At 41.4% G+C, this 16,732-nt stretch overlaps 1 protein-coding gene across 1 annotated transcript in view; it reads left to right on the top strand.

Annotated features, from left to right (window-relative positions):
• Nucleotides 1-16,732, top strand: part of LOC137570672 (probable ATP-dependent RNA helicase DDX43) — a 41,056-nt gene that overhangs the window by 16,281 nt on the left and 8,043 nt on the right. Inside the window, exons 7-15 of the mRNA XM_068279373.1 lie at nucleotides 1,778-1,896; nucleotides 2,407-2,517; nucleotides 5,490-5,631; nucleotides 6,244-6,344; nucleotides 8,717-8,804; nucleotides 10,355-10,482; nucleotides 11,211-11,320; nucleotides 13,263-13,401; nucleotides 15,673-15,760. Coding sequence (XP_068135474.1) covers nucleotides 1,778-1,896; nucleotides 2,407-2,517; nucleotides 5,490-5,631; nucleotides 6,244-6,344; nucleotides 8,717-8,804; nucleotides 10,355-10,482; nucleotides 11,211-11,320; nucleotides 13,263-13,401; nucleotides 15,673-15,760 — 1,026 coding nt within the window. The remainder of the gene's footprint in view (nucleotides 1-1,777; nucleotides 1,897-2,406; nucleotides 2,518-5,489; nucleotides 5,632-6,243; nucleotides 6,345-8,716; nucleotides 8,805-10,354; nucleotides 10,483-11,210; nucleotides 11,321-13,262; nucleotides 13,402-15,672; nucleotides 15,761-16,732) is intronic.

Consider the following 16,732-nt stretch of genomic DNA (forward strand, 5'->3'; position numbering starts at 1 on the left):
AACCTCGGTACATCCATGGTCCAGGAGTGTCTTATGAACCTTTCCTCTCCCCAAGATGTGTAAGTTATACTGCTAGGCTACACTAACAACTCCTGCTGCCCCCACAAACTAAACTACACTTCACTAACCCCTGCTTCCCCCCCCACACCAGCTACACTGCACTACACAACTCCCCCCTACACTAACTAACCAATACAATTGCATTAATTAAGATCTCACCAGCCTGAGTGGCAGTAGCTGGGTCCGGTTTGGGTGCCTGTGCTGTTATGAGGTGCACAGTGTGTTGGCAGCCGCAGCAACGTGATCATTGATCTCTAATCTCGCCAATCGTGCCCAGCAACCCAATCCACATTGTAATCATCCACGATTGTTCTTTGATCTTGTCCAGCAGCCCCGCAGCAGCATGATCCAAGCTGACAAAGTGAATCTTGTCCACAGTCTTGTGCATCTTGTCCACAGTCAAAGAACAATCGTGGATGATTACAACGGCTTTTCATATGCCGTTCAGAGACATTGTGGATCTCGCTGTGGGAAACGCTGCTGGAGATTGAAGATCAAAGGACATGCATTGTGAAGATTAGTGTCTGCTCCAATGCCACTAAGAAACAATGTGGATCGCACTGCTGGGCACTCTGGGTGAGATTACAGATCAAAGGGCCAGCATTGGGAATGATTACAGCGGCTTTTCCTATGCCGTTCAGAATGTATTGCACTGCTGCCACCCCGTTGCGGACCAAGGAAGCAAGCACCAGACTGTTACATTCGGTCTATAAGACGCAGTAACTTTTTCTCCCCACTTTTGGGGGAGAAAAAGTGCGTCTTATAGTCCGAAAAATATAGTATTCCACTGCCCACTATTGGAAAGTCATTTGACCTCCAGACTATGCCATGCTTATCACAAATAGCAGTTTAAAGCATAGTGGCTGATGTGAAGCTGATAAATCAGGCAGTATGGGAACTGGCATATTTTACTTGCAGGGCTGACTTGATATGTTAGACAAACGAGCACCAACCACTTGCTTACATTTTTCTGAATGACACGCTTTATAGAGCAATGACTGGGACCCTTCCTGAGAACATGTGGAGACCATACAATAGAGGCAGGCTGATAGGATGCCACTTGGGCAAAAAAAGCTGTTTTGACATATCTAGTGTTGCTTGAAGACTGAAGACTCATTGGCATGTTTCTCAGAAGATCGTTTGCTGATAAAGTATTGTCATGCCTATGGGTACCTCCCATGATAGTTTACTTGTTTGAATTATGTGCAAAGGCTCAATTTTATTTTGTAAAAAAAAAAAAACAGGACTGGACTTTTCTCCCATTAACCTCTTAGTCCAGCCAAAGATATTTATACAATAAATGGATGTGAAATTACTTTAATAACAGCTGGTTAATGGTGCTCACAATTGGAAAATGTCAGGGACACTTGTTTTATCATGCAAGTTCCGGTCCTGCTTTTTAGTGCTTGCATTGTGATTAAATGGGCCACCAAGTTGCACCACCGTCTGGCCAAAGAAAGCACAGCAAGTGCAGAAGAAAGAAGACGGATATGATTGTTTATATCATCTGTTTATTTTAAGTTCAGGGTTGCTTTAAATTGTGTGTACAGCACTGCAGCTGCAGTACCACACATTTTTTGATAAAGAATAACCCTGTTCCATCAGATTTTTATGATAGTGGTCCTTTAATAAAAATCCACAATATTATGATAAACTGCAATAATAACTACATGTCTATAGAGTATATTTGGGTTACTTTTTTGTATTTTTCTTTTAGGCACAGGCTTGGCCTATCATTCTTCAAGGATATGATCTTATTGGCATAGCTCAGACTGGGACAGGGAAAACACTAGCATTCTTGCTACCAGGATTTATCCATTTGGACAATCAACCAATGTAAGACTCCTTATCCTATTTATTGATAATACTCAGTATTTTTGTTTATCTGGGGCCTCAGCACTGACATATCAACCTTTGAAGCCATTACATCTCTGCTGCTAGAAAGCGATAAATGGCAGAAAAGATGCTACTGTACAGAATGAATTCCCTGTCTGGAAGAGTGGTATTTCCTGCATAGATGAGTGATCAGAGTAGGGAAGCAACTGGCATTTTGTTAAACAGTAATTATTCCTGACCATTCCATGCAGTTATTGTTTTGTCAATCAGCTTGCTATATTTGCCAGTTTAAAAGTGGCATATATATATTGCTTGAGCTTCATTGTCTATGCAAAACATGATTTTGGACACAATAAAACTTTGAGTGGACCGTCCTAGTCAATAGTTATTATTATATTGTAACCACCGCAACCAATTGTACTGCAAATATCTATACATCAGAAGCCCTTTTTTTTTTCCTGGACTGTGCCATGTTCTTTATTTTTACGTTCTTCTTTCCAATTTGAATAGACCGCGACATGAGCGGAAGGGTCCAGGGATGCTAGTTTTGTCACCTACTCGAGAACTGGCTTTACAAATACAAGAGGAGTGTTCTAAATATCGGTACAAAGGCTTTAAAAGGTATGGCATTGCATATTCTGTTCTCCTGATACACAACTGTGGTGCTGTGTGGTTTTTGTTTCCTGTTTTTGTTTTTTTAAAGCGTTGCTGCAGCCATATTTGCCAAACTTGCAGTTGAATTCAAATTGCCTAATAATCCACTGAATACAGTATGTAGATAGACAGAAGCATCAAAAACTGTACTTTTTTTTGTTTTGTTTTTTGTGTATTTTTTGGTATGTAATCTTTGGGCTAGATCAGTTATAGTTGGTTAATTATATACTGTGCCGGCATATTGGGCACCATAGCACAGTAATGGGTGGCGGTTACAAATTTTCATAACTCTGAGACTTGAAGGATACCTGAGGTGACATGAGATAGACGTGTATGTACAGTGCCTAGCACATAAATATACTGTTTTTGTTTTTTCTTTCTCTGTCTGAAAGAGTTAAATATCAGGTATGTAAGTGGCTGACTCAGACAGGAAGTGACTACAGTGTGACCCTCACTGATAAGAAATTCCAACTATACATCACTTTCCTTGCAGAAAATGGCTTCTGAGAGCAGGAAAGAGATAAAGGGTCAATAGTTCATAGATTTTAGCTCTGGCATACTTCAATGAATGTGTCATTGAGCAAAAACACTACAACAGTTAAAACTTTAAACCTAAAACAAAACTGGAATATCTTAAAGGGATACTTAAGTAAAAAAAAGAGTTTTACTCACCTGGGGCTTCCAATAGCCCCCTGCAGCTATCCGGTGCCCTCGCCGTCTCCCTCCGATCCTTCTGGCCCCGCTGGCAGCAACTTCCTGTTTCGGTGACAGGAGCTGACAGGCTGGGGACGCGAGCGATTCTTCGCGTTCCTGGCCACAATAGCGCCATCTATGCTGCTATATCATATAGCAGCATAGAGGGTGCTAATGTGTCTGGGAACGCGAAGAATCACTCGCGTCCCCAGCCTGTCAGCTCCTGTCACTGAAACAGGAAGTGGCTGCCGGCGGGGCCAGGAGGATCGGAGGGAGACGGCGAGGGCACCGGACAGCTGCAGGGGGCTATTGGAAGCCCTAGGTGAGTAAAACTCATTTTTTTTTGGTTTGACTTAAGTGTCCCTTTAAGTCATTTTTAGCAGAAGGAAGATGGATACATTTGTTTATTTCATTAGTTTATTTTCGCCTCGGGTGTCCTTTTTAAAGTGAACCCGAGGGGAAAATAAACTTATGAGATAAACAATTGTACTTATCCTTTTCCCTTTAAGGGCTCGTTTCCACTATAGCGAATCCGCATGCAGGCACCGCATGCGGATTCGCATAGGCAATACAAGTGGATGGGATTGTTTCCACTTGTGCGTCGTGTGGGTGCGTTTTGGTGTGCGGGGGAAATCTGCACGGCAGAGCCGTCAGCTTTCGCGTGCGGCTGGAATGCGGGCGAATCGCCCGCAATGCTTTTAATAGGGAAATCGCATGCGGCTTTTTCATGCGGTTTTCCCCACGATTTTGCGTGCTATTTCGCATGTGATGTTGTTGGAATTTACACAGGCAGTGACATGGTTAAATTCGCCTGCTTCTTAGCCATGCAAAATCGCGGGAAAAACAGCATGCGGAAACGCGTCCGCGGTGGAATCCAGGCAATTCCGCACCGCAACAGTTGAAACAAGCCCTAAAACTGACTTTCTTGGATATCCCATGGTTGTATTTTATATTTAAAGCGGATCAGAGATGAAAAACTAACGATAACAAGTAACTTGTCTATATATCTTATCTAAAGTTTAGATCGTTTACACAGCATATCTAGCTGCAAACAGCTTCAAAAGTTTGATTTATTCCCTTGATACAATGAGGACAGCCACATTCTGTTTGTCACAGGCTGAGGGCTGGAGATGCTATCAGCGTGCCTGTGTGTGTAAATTCAGTCCCCTCTCCACCCCTCTGCCAAGGCACTGTGAAAAGCTGTGGGTGAGGCTAGTTTAGTTTATAGGGCATTAGAGTATTAAAACAAAACAAAGTATTTGGCTTGAGGAATGCCCTATAAAGTATATGAAGGGAACACAATTATGCAATGATTAAAAGTTTATCTCGGATGCACTTTAAACATTTACAATGTAGATTGCTCAATTAAAGTCTATTATGTGTGTCAGTGTTAAAATACATGAACCATTTGACCTTTCTATCTCTCCCCTGCCCTCAGAAGTTTTATTTTTTATAAATTATTTCATAATGTTTATATTTAAAAACATTTTATGGCTGTAATTTGCTCATCAGTGATGTTTACTATATTCCCAGCAAGGTACCAACAAGTCACTTGCATGCCTGAAACATTACTCTTTCCGGTAGCAAAATAAATAGAAGAAAAATAACCTGGTAATTGTTCTGCACTGTACCTACACATGTGCTTGGCCGGTGCCTGCGTAGTAAGTCCGACTCTGGTGACCGGAAGAGTATCCCAGGGGGTTTTAGGTGAGCTATGGGGGTGGTAGTATATGCCAGCCCCCCTCCCCATCAAACCTTTTCAGTCCTGGTATCCTTTAAGACAGAGGAAAGTGAGTGGCAGTTTGAAGAGGTATATTTTTTGGGGGCCTGGACTTGTTAAACTTAGGTGCATGTCAAGCTTTGTACTGCTTCATGTGGTACAATATTAATGGGGTAGTGATTGATTCTATAGCTAATATAAATTTGCCACCCAATGTTCCAACACGATTAATTCCTACTACATTGTGCACCTCAATTTCCAATTGATTGCAGCAGGAAATCTATTAAATATGTAGAACGAACTGCAGCATTGATTTAAGTGTGCTTGTTGCAAGAGAAATGGAAGTGGCCATTGCTTACAGCCTCCTAAGAATGCTGGTTATCTGTTTGCAATTGTACTCTCTAAAAGACTTGCTTTGGGAGAGTGTTAGTGTGACTGATAGCAGCCCTTATTTGATTTGGAATTTGGCACAAGTTTACTATGATGACCCCTTACATCCTTGAATATGTCTTTTTTTGTTTTTTAGTATATGTGTCTATGGCGGTGGAAACCGAAAGGAACAAATAAATGTAGTTACTGAAGGAGTAGATATAGTTATTGCTACTCCAGGACGGCTGCACGATCTCCAGATGAATGGCATCATTAATTTAAACAGTTTAACCTATGTGGTAAGTAATGTTTTCTGTTTTTTTTACTGGAAGGTGTATTTACATTTTGTAGTAAGAGAACAAATGTGTTGCATTTGTTTGCATATGAATTCCTGAACTATTCAGCACCAACCCAGCTAATGTTCTCTTGTTTTGCATTGCCCTTCATTTCTCACTATTCCCACTGCATTTAGGTAGGGAAGTGAGGTGTACAGCTTCTCCTCCCAGGTGCCCATTCAGATTGTTTGCAGCTAGGACCAAATTGCCTCTCCCTTTTTTTTTTTTTTCCTCCTAGTTCTAATGTTAGCTTGACAGAATACCTGGTTGATCCATGAGCTAGAATTGGCCGGAACTAGGAGGAGTGATATTTAGATAGGTGTCTAGGAAGGTAGAAGGGACAGGACCCTCGGAGCCTTTTGCAGATAAACTGAGGATGCAGGCACACTGGAGTTGCAGTTGGATTCTGCACACCCCCTCACAAATGTAGCAATTTTTTTTTTTTCCCGTCTCTGGTTCCTTTTTAAGCAATGGTGACTGGGTGCATTAATTTGTTGGAAGACATCCATCTGAACATATAAGTTGTTCTTATAAATACTACTTTTATTAAAACTAAGCATTCCTTTTTCTGAACAGGTTTTAGATGAAGCTGACCGTATGTTGGATCTTGGATTTGAACCTCAGATTTTGAAGATCTTTATTGATATAAGGCCTCAAAGACAAACTATTATGACAAGGTAATATAAGGATGGCTGGATGTTGAACTCCACACACAAAGTAAACTACAGTGGTTTGAGTGGTGAGGAAGCCTGTAGGGGATGTAAAAGAAAGGGTTCTGGCTTGTTTGTACATGCTTTCTGCTGTTTATTAAATTCTTCATCCCGTTCTGTCAAATTCAAGTGACAGTATTAAAAAGTAATTTGAGGAAATGTTTTCCCCACGCCGAGGACTTGAATTATGGCAGGGAACTTCTGGAATGCTGCAGTGTTTCCTGCTAGTCTGGAACATTAACCACCCTGGCGTTCTGATTAAATCGCCAGGGTGGCTGCGGGAGGGTTTTTTTTAAATAAAAAAAAAACTATTTCATGCAGCCAACTGAAAGTTGGCTGCATGAAAGCCCACTAGAGGGCGTTCCGGAGGCGATCTTCCGATCGCCTCCGGCGCCCAGAATAAACAAGGAAGGCCGCAATGAGCGGCCTTCCTTGTTTTGCTTATATCGTCGCCATAGCGACGAGCGGAGTGACGTCAGCCGACGTCCTGACGTCAGCCGCCTCCGATCCAGCCCTTAGCGCTGGCCGGAACTTTTTGTTCCGGCTGCGCAGGGCTCAGGCGGCTAGGGGGGCCCTCTTTCGCCGCTGCTCGCGGCGAATCGCCGCAGAGCGGCGGCGATCAGGCAGCACACGCGGCTGGCAAAGTGCCGGCTGCGTGTGCTGCACTTTATTTGATAAAAATCGGCCCAGCAGGGCCTGAGCGGCAGCCTCCGGCGGTGCAGACCGCTCAGGAGGTTAAGAGCAGTATACACAAACATGCTTTGCTTTGGGCCAGTAGGCCTCTTGCACAGTGTGACGTTAAGTCGCACGTTCTAAAATGTTTTAACGCAGAGTAACGCACAGCAATGGAAAGTCTGTGCGACATTCACAGTGCACACGTTGCGTTTGTGTGTAGCGTTAGTAGAAGGTGCTGTGTGTTTAGCAATGAATATGCTGCGTTACTTGTGTTGCACATGCTCAGTAATATATATATTCTTTTTAAAAATGTTCCGCATGTGCTGTTTTTGTTCCATAGTAAATACATTTTCTAACGTGCGACTTTAACGTCGCACTGGGAAAGTGTATATGCTTATCGTTACAGCTGCGTTGTGCGACCATAACCACTTCACCCCTTGACCACCAGAGCAATTTTCACCTTTCAGCGCTCCTTCCATTCATTTGTCTATAACTTTATCATTACTTATCACAATGAAATGAACTATATCTTGTGTTTTGCCACCAATTAGGCTTTCTTTAGGTGGGACATTATGCCAAGAATTATTTTATTCTAAATGTGTTTTAATGGGAAAATAGGAAAAAATGTGGGAAAATTTATTATTTTTCAGTTTTTAACCTTTTATAGTTTTTAAATAATGCATGCTACTGTAATTAAAACCCATGAAATCTATTTGCCCTTTTGTCCCGGTTATAAAACCGTTTAAATTATGTCCCTATCACAATGTTTGGCGCCAATATTTAAATTGGAAATAAAGGTGCAATTTTTTTTTTCAGTTTTGCGTACATCCCTAATTACAAGCCTATAGTTTAAAAAGTAACAGTGTTATACCCTCTTGACATAAATATTTAAAAAGTTCAGTCCCTAAGGTTTATGTATTTATGTATTTTTTTTTTTTTTTTTTAATTGTAAATTTTTTTTTTTTTTTTTTTTTTTTTTTTTACAAAAAAAAAATTGGGGAGTGTGGGAGGTGTTAATTTTGTGTGTAAAACTTATTTATTTGTATGTGAAAAATGCTTTATGATGTATTTTTACGATTTGGCCACAAGATAATGGCCACAGTAACATTTTGTTTAATGCGAGGCTGGGAATTTTTTTTTTTTCACAATGATTGCGCTGCTTATCGGAGAAGCAGTGGATCATTGCGGGGCTTAGATCAACGACCGGGAATGGATTTTCCCGTTCATTGATCCCCGGGCGAGCGGCCGGCGGCGTGTTTGCGAGCGGGAGCGTGGGCAGCGGCGAGAGTGCGGAAAGTACGCATTTCTCCGTCCCTGGTGGTGAAAGGATGGAAAAAGGGATGGAGAAATGCGTACGCGTGGGGGGTAAAGTGGTTAACGTCGCATCAAACACAACATCCTACTGTGAAAGTAGCCTTACGGTGCTCAAAATTCTGATTTGAATTGATTGATGTCCAAGGAAAACTAGTACAAAGTCTCCTAGATCTTCCTGGTTTCTCTGACAATTCAGCTACACAAGGGAGAGGGAAAAATTGAGAAATAAGTAATCTCTGTTGTAATGCCTAGTGTTTTCGTGTGTGTGTATACCGGATAGCATTTATCAATATAGATATGCCTGAATATTTTATACTTTTTTTTTTTTTTTTTTTTTTTTTTTTTTTTAGTGCTACCTGGCCAGATGGGGTACGGCGTTTGGCCGAAAAATACTTAAAAGATCCAATGATGGTATATGTGGGATCGTTGGATTTGGCAGTAAGTCTCTGTTCATTAACCACTTAAGGATTGCAGGGCTAACCCCCCCCCCTAGTGACCAGGCAATTTTTAGCTAAATTGGCCACTGCAGCTTTAAGGCCAAGCTGCAGGGCCGCACAACTCAGCACACAAGTGATTCCCCCCCCCCTTTTCTCCCCACCAACAGAGCTCTCTGTTGGTGGGGTCTGATCGCTCCCCCCATGTTTATTTTTTTTTAAATAAATATTGTTTTTTTTTTTTTTTTCTTCAAAACCCCGGTTTCTTTAAGTTTATTCCCTCCCCACAGCCAGCCAATTATGGCAATCGGCTGTCATAGGCTTCTGCCTATGAGAGCCGATCGCTCTCTTGTCCCCCATGGGGACAGCCGTGTCACACGGCTGTCCCCAGTGCAGCGCTGCTGCTCATCGCAGCGTTGCACCTAGTAAATAGACGGATCGCCGTCTAACAGTCTCCCGAGCGGCAATAGCCGCTCTGAGACTGAAGGCGGGGCGGAGCTCCGCCCTCCGAGCATGAGATGCGCGCGCACCATGCGCGCGATCTCATGCAAAACAGAGCCCCAGGACTTTACGCCAATTGGCGTTAGGCGGTCCTGGCGCTGCGGCCACGCCTACTGGCGTGACGCGGGCGGCAGAAGGTTAAAGAAGCGTCCATGAAAAGGCTTAGGCCTCACTTCACGGAGCATTATCAAACGTTTATCAAACACTTTATCAAACGTTTGATAATTTACCTCATGGTAAAATCTCATTTTAAATTCACTAAGGTGTTATATATTTATCGAATGTTTTACCGATTAAACGTTCAACAAATATAGAACACCTTAGTGAGATTTTACCCATGAGGTAAATTATCAAACGTTAAAGTGTTTGATAAACATTTGATAATGCTCCGTGAATTGAGGCCTTAGTCACTTTAAACACTCAATGCCTTTCCCTTGCTATTTAGCTGTTCCACAGCCCCTAGTATTTTCAGTCGCTGTGCCAGAATTAATATGCAGCTCGGGTGTTCTTACTCCATTGACTGCATGCTTGTTCTTGCTGGTATCTGTCTCATTACTGTAGCTAAGCTATCCTAACAGCCAGGCAACTGCATTTAAAAAAAAATAAAAAAAATTTGGGATCGTTCATATTACACGCTATACAGGTATTGGTTAATCTCCTTTAAAAAAAAAAAAAAAAGTGAAATTTTAATGTGAGAGTCTTGAGGTTTCATATACACTGAAGTAGTTGGTAGTTAGGCTTATTTTTGGTGAGGTAAAACCAGTGTTGACAAGTGCATACCGTCCTTTGAGACTACATGGCCCCAATCATCAATGTTGAGTGCCTATGTAGCCTGCACTACTGATGTCCACTGGAGGGCATTGTTCTGAGAGCTTTACACGGTCAATGAATCATGCAGTATCTCTCTGTATATCTCTAGTACATCCTTGGTACCAGCAATTGCCACTTCATAGATATAGACCTAGTCCTATCAGGTTTTCTTCTCTAGCGTAAGCCAACTGGAGATAATGAGTTTGGTTCAGTTTTTACATATTTTGTTGCTTGTGTTTGCAGGCAGTTACTTCGGTTAAACAAACTGTTATAATGATCGAAGAAAAGGAAAAGAGAGCCTTTCTCCTTAAGTTTGTGGAAAGCTTAAAGCCAACAGATAAACTGATAACTTTTGTTTCACGAAAAGTTATGTAAGTATTGTGGTGTTTTTTTTTTTTATCAGTATTTCTTAGCATTATTATTGCATGTAACCCTTTATTAATGATTTCATGCACCAAGTACCCCCTATTGTGTGTAACCTGCCACTTCAAGTATCCCTTGGTGTGTGTGTGCGCCCTATGTGGTTAGACTACTATATTTTTGTTTTTTGTGTGCTATTGTTTTGTATGGAAATATGCATGTGAAATGTACCTGAACACAAATCAAATGTGCTTGAAAAATATACAGAATTTTGGTCTCTCTCAGATGGACGGCTAAACTGCGCATTTACCGAGCAGTTCAGTCTTCAGTCTGCTGCCTGCCAGTGCAATTTGGGTGAAATTTAAATGCAGCGGTTGTAACACCACACGTCAAGTGTTAACACGTGTTTGTGTGACTGGGCGGCGGGGGAACATGACCGCGGTCAGATCCCGAGAGGGAGGGGGGGGTTGCTGTACAATGCGGTACCAAGCACTAACAAGTGCCTGGCTGATGCAGCTGACAGGCGGTGAATTCACCACTTGTCAGCTGCACGTGTGGAAAGGCCTGACGCTAAAAGGTATGTGGTTAGCTAAGAAATGTTATAGGAGGGTATTTATATTAAGCGCTTTGCCACAGCTGTAATGCAATGTTTTTTTATTAGGCCTGCCAAAATGTACATCTTGGGCATTGAGTAACAATTAAGCTTGTGGTGTTTCATTGTTTTTGTTTTCTCCTTTAGTGCGGATGACATTACAAGTGATTTGTGCCTTCGGTATTATTACGCGGATTCGTTACATGGAGATAAAGAACAGTGTGATAGGGAACAAACACTGGATCAGTTTCGCTCAGGTAAGATGATGAATGAGATATACTAGTAGTCCCTCTTGGTTTTTTTTTGTTTTTGTTTTTTTTTTTTTTTTTTCGCTTTGGTGGGATAGTGATTTTTTTTCCCCTTCAGCCTTATGCTAGGTACACACCATACAATTTTCTGTTAGATTTACCTGCCAGATAGATTCCCCCCCCCCCACACACACACACACACATCACATTTTTATTGGCCAATCAGACCAATTTTACAACCTCCATGTAGTGTGGGGGCCGACAGCTTTTGAATACTAAGAACAGATTGTGTAGGTAAGCTCTCACACTACAGTAAGTTGGTAAAATAGGCCAATCAAAATTGGATGTGTGTGTGTGTGTGATTGGCTTCAAACTGAAGGGGAGGGAGGTTCCACAGGCTTGATTGTGCTAGAAGCTTTGTTGGCCATGCACTGACTGAGTAGATGGCATGAGTTAGATGGCACCAGTCCACTTCTTAATCGCCAGTAGAAATGGTCTGTGAGATGCAAATAAGTCAGACTTGCCTGGAATAACTACAAAAATTGGCATAAGGTACATTTAAGTGACCCTTTTGCAAGCTGCATACAAGTACTGGAAATACTTCTATCTATCTCAATAATCAGAGGTTTGATTTAACATTGCTATATACCTAATTATATGCTAACGCAATCCTTTCCCCCCACCCTCTTCATTTTGTCCTCTGTCTGGCCACATGGCAGCGTGGGAAAGGTCGCGTTTTTTTACTGCGTGTGTTTTTTTATGTGCGTTTTTGTTTCCCCCCCCCCCCACACATGCGTTTACAAAACGCATGTGTTTTGCGTGTTTTTTTTTTTTTTTTTATATGCGTTTTATGCAAATCACTAGGATGTCAATAGAAAGCTGAAATACATCATGAAACTTGTTGTTGTTTTTTTTTAAACAAAAAAGCATGTAAAACGCAATACCTCTGCGTCACCATTGACTTTGTTGCGTTTTTGAGTTTTTAAAACCGCTCATTGCAAAACGCAAATGTATGCGTTTTTACATGCGGCCCATTGACTTGCATTATGTGCATTTTCGCTGCGTTTTCCGCAACGCTAGCGTTTGTTTAGTGTGTTCCCTGCCTCAAACAATACCAGTTACCTTGCAGCCCTGCTGATCTACTTGGCTGCAGTAGTGTCTGAATTACACCAGAAACAAGCATGCAACTTGAGCTTGTCAGCTCTGTACCCTGGTGCCCCGTGCGGTTAGTTTACCATCTGCCTTCCTCATTTGCGCCCCTATGTGGTTACTAGTGTTATAGCATGTGGGACGCGTATGACTTCACACACGGCCCACTTACTATATGCTGGTAGTCACCTAGGGGACATAACGCACTAGGGGAGACGGCAGCCTGGGGGTTCCCGACACGTTCAGTAACAATTATTAAACACCATTACTGCCGCACACCCCATTGAGCATGTCGGCCTGAGATTTTCAAACATGTCTGATTAATACATGTGACCGATTTCTGCATGAAATTGGTTGCATCATTGAATGGCATGCTCTTTGCTGCACCTATTTTCATCTGATTTTTATTGAATCGAATAGTCAATCTGCCACCAAGTCGAGTAATCTGTGGGCCCCTTTAGGTATGGTGAATGACAAAAACATTCTATTGAATGTAGTGTTGACTTTCATAGCATTTTTTTTCTGCTGTGCTTTTACAGGGCATGTAGAGCAATTCACAATGCTGTGTTATAGTGGGACTCACTTTCATGTCCCTGCTAGTCTCTCTGGGCAGTTTTGGGGAAGAAAAATTGGTGTACTAGTATGCTTTGGGGTCCTCTTGAAAGTGCTGTAGACTATGCTGTCACAATACTTCTAATATTGGCAAAGTTATGTATTCTAGTAAGTGTGTGGCAAAAGTTAAATCTTCATGTTTTAATTTTTTTTTCTTCTAATGCTTTTTTTTTTAAATTCTCTCCCCCAGGTAAATTACAGATGATTGTAGCGACAGACCTGGCATCCCGTGGGCTAGATGTACATGATGTTACACATGTGTTTAACTATGATTTTCCTCGTAATGTCGAGGAATATGTTCATAGAGTTGGACGTACAGGCAGAGCAGGGTTGGTACACTTATTTTGCTGAATTCACAACTTTTTTTTTTTTTTTTTTTTTTTTTTTTAAACCAGATGTGTGTGTATTACTGTTTATTTCGTGTAATTTTAAAGGCTACCTGAAGTTACACATGTAACATGAGGAATATGGACGTGCAGTCACAGTCCCGCACATCAATAATGCAGATTGGCTGTTATGACTGACTGCATTGCTCAGTTCACAGCTGCTACCTTGGGCCAGCACAACCCCCCAGGCATTTGCCAATTACTGCCATCTTCCATATTCTCATTTTACAAAAAAAAAAGTTACATGGAGAGTATAAATACAAAAGTTGTCAGAACTAAATGTATGATGACTTAAGACACAGCCTTAAAGAGACTCCGTAACAAAAACTTCATCCTGTTTTTTTATCATCCTACAAGTTCCAAAAGCTATTCTAATGTGTTCTGGCTTACTGCAGCACGTTCTACTATCACCATCTCTGTAATAAATCAACTTATCTCTCTCTTGTCAGACTTGTCAGCCTGTGTCTGGAAGGCTGCCAAGTTCTTCAGTGTTGTGGTTCTGTGATGCATCTCCCCCCTCCAGGCCCCTCTCTGCACACTGCCTGTGTATTATTTAGATTAGGACAGCTTCTCTCTTCTCTCATCTTTTACAAGCTGGATAAATCCTCCTCTGAGCTGGCTGGGCTTTCACATACTGAGGAATTACATACAGGCAGAGCTGTCTGCACTCTGCAGTAAGAAACAGCCTGACACTTCAGTGGAAGATAGCTGCAGGGGGAAAGAAACACACAAATGATCTCTTGAGATTCAAAAGGAAGGGTGTATACAGCCTGCGTGTGTATGAATGTATTTTCTATGTGTGGACATACTGTACATCAACCTACTTCCTGTTTTGGTGGCCATTTTGTTTGTTTATAAACAAACTTTTTAAAACTGTTTTAACCACTTTTAATGCGGCAAAATTGTGACAGATGGTAATAGATGTCCCCTAACGCACTGGTATGTTTACTTTTGTGCGATTAACAATACAGATTCTCTTTAAAGTGGACCAGAGACAAAGCACCCTCATGTATTGAACCATATATATTAGTAGGAACACTAGAGAAAACACCTACCCTGCTTCCTGTTTTATTCTTCGCTGCTCGGCCTGCTTCTAATCAACCCTGATAAAATCCCCGACTGAGCATTCAGTCTGGCTTTGTTGAAGAATCATTATAGCTGAGTCATAATAGCAGAGCTACAAGGGGGCAGGCTTGGGCTTGAAAAGACAGTCTCCGCTATGATTCCCCAGCAAAGCCAGACTGAATGCTCAGTCGTGGATTTTATCAGGGTTGATTAGAAGCAGGCTGAGCAGTGAAGAATGAAACAGGAAGCAGGGTAGGTGTTTTCTCTAATGTTCCCACTGATATATATGGTAAAATACATGAGGGTGCTTTGTCTATGGTTCTCTTTAAACACAGCATCATCATTTCTATTATATGGAAGATTGGATACTGAAACTGAATCATTTAATACATAGGTCTTGAGGTACAGATTCTGCATACCCTGCCAAGAAAAAAAGCTATATAAAAATGTCCCGTCTCCCAGGGCCATGGCATAGGCCTAGTTCACATCATTTTGCGCAGATGGCCAAGCGATCGAAACACGTACGATCACACGCCATCTGCGCTGCTGATTCCATTCATTACAGTGAATGGGTCACTGATGAACTTCCAGAAAAATGCATGCAGCAGTGTGATAGTACAGCGCTAATTAAGGGTAGCGGCAGAACTACTGTCCACTTCTTGCGAGTTGCGCACTATAGGCACTGCCGAAATGCGCATGGCAACGTGTATGATGTGAACGAGACCTTAGGCGTTTGTCTTTTATTTTTAAGTGTTGTTTGACTTTGTGCTTAGTTGCTGTGGATTTCCTGAGCCATTACTGCTGGTAATCTGAGGGGGTAGAGCCTGATGCTGGGTGAACCGGCATATGCTATGTCTTCCAATGAACTCTAATGCTGGATACACAATTACAATACCACTCATAATCACTGTGATGGAGTTGAGCATAGTCTGCCAATTTAAATCTGAGTATGTTTAATTCAGTGTTTTTCAAAGTGCGATTTTGGTCTAATAGAATCCTATATAAAGTAAATTGCCTGTTTGATTTTCATATATTCATCGATCATGTAACATGGCTGCAGTACAATATCTGTGTATGGCCAGCAAAAGAGAAGAATTCTATGGAAAGCTTTATTGCAAATAAAACTTAAATCTATTTTGTTTTTAACAGACGTGAAGGTGAATCGATTACCCTGTTCTGTAGAAACGACTGGAAACATGCTGCAGAGCTAATAGCTATATTGGCGCGGGCAAATCAGGTAAGAACAGATTGCACACTTCTTATAAAGGTCACCCTTTGCAGTGTGTCGAGCTATTTTGCCTATACAACCTCTTTTATATTTTCTGCATTGCTAACTTGCTGCCAGTGGTAATATGTTTCAGTGCACCTCCAAAAGCAGTTATATGATGTTGCAGGGATTTTAGTGGTATTAAATCTAAAAATATATTGTGGGTTTTATTTTTTTCCCCCCAGTTGTGAACATTATTAACCTCCCTGGTGTTCAATTTTCCCAGGATTTCTGTGCGAAAAGTGATAAAATTTATTTTTAAAACTTTTTTTTTTCCTGCAACTTGCCAAAATGTGTCAAGCAAGGGTCTAGTATACAGTGCAGGAGAGTATTGATGTGTATGCACATTTATGTATATGCACGTGTTTTTATGGACATATATATCTGTCCATACCGCTAGGGAGGATCACCAGTGAAAAAACTCCACGTGTGGGTTTGGCTGACAGGCATTGCAAATTATAGAAAAGGCCTTTTCTTGGTATGGTGCAGAAGTATCAGTCACCCCAACTGGGGACTTTACTTACTGCTATTTGCAAAAAAAATAAGTCATAGGTGAATGGAACTCCAACGGAGGAAAAAATTGTAATTTCATGTTCATGTACATAAAATAACGCGCGCGTGCTTCTTCCTGTTTCTTTTTTTTTAAAGAGCTGTCAGCCTTACTATCTCAGGAAAAAACACATATATAAGTAGATAATTACTTGCTCTACTTACATAATGCATGTATTGCACTGTCCACATTTTGATTTTAGTGATTTTTTTTTTTTCTATAGTAAAAAAGAAAAAATCATTTTTAGGATTCTCCATTTTAACTTTGTCTATTCTGAAGCTAGTCCTGACGTCATTTCCTCCCTTAGTCTCCTCTGCCTGATTGTGTATGCATTACCTGCCCTCCTCCCAGTCTTCAGGCACTCCCAACCAGCTCTGCAATAGACAGTGAAT

Source organism: Hyperolius riggenbachi, chromosome 4 (assembly GCF_040937935.1).
Source record: "Hyperolius riggenbachi isolate aHypRig1 chromosome 4, aHypRig1.pri, whole genome shotgun sequence".
NCBI lineage: Eukaryota > Metazoa > Chordata > Amphibia > Anura > Hyperoliidae > Hyperolius > Hyperolius riggenbachi.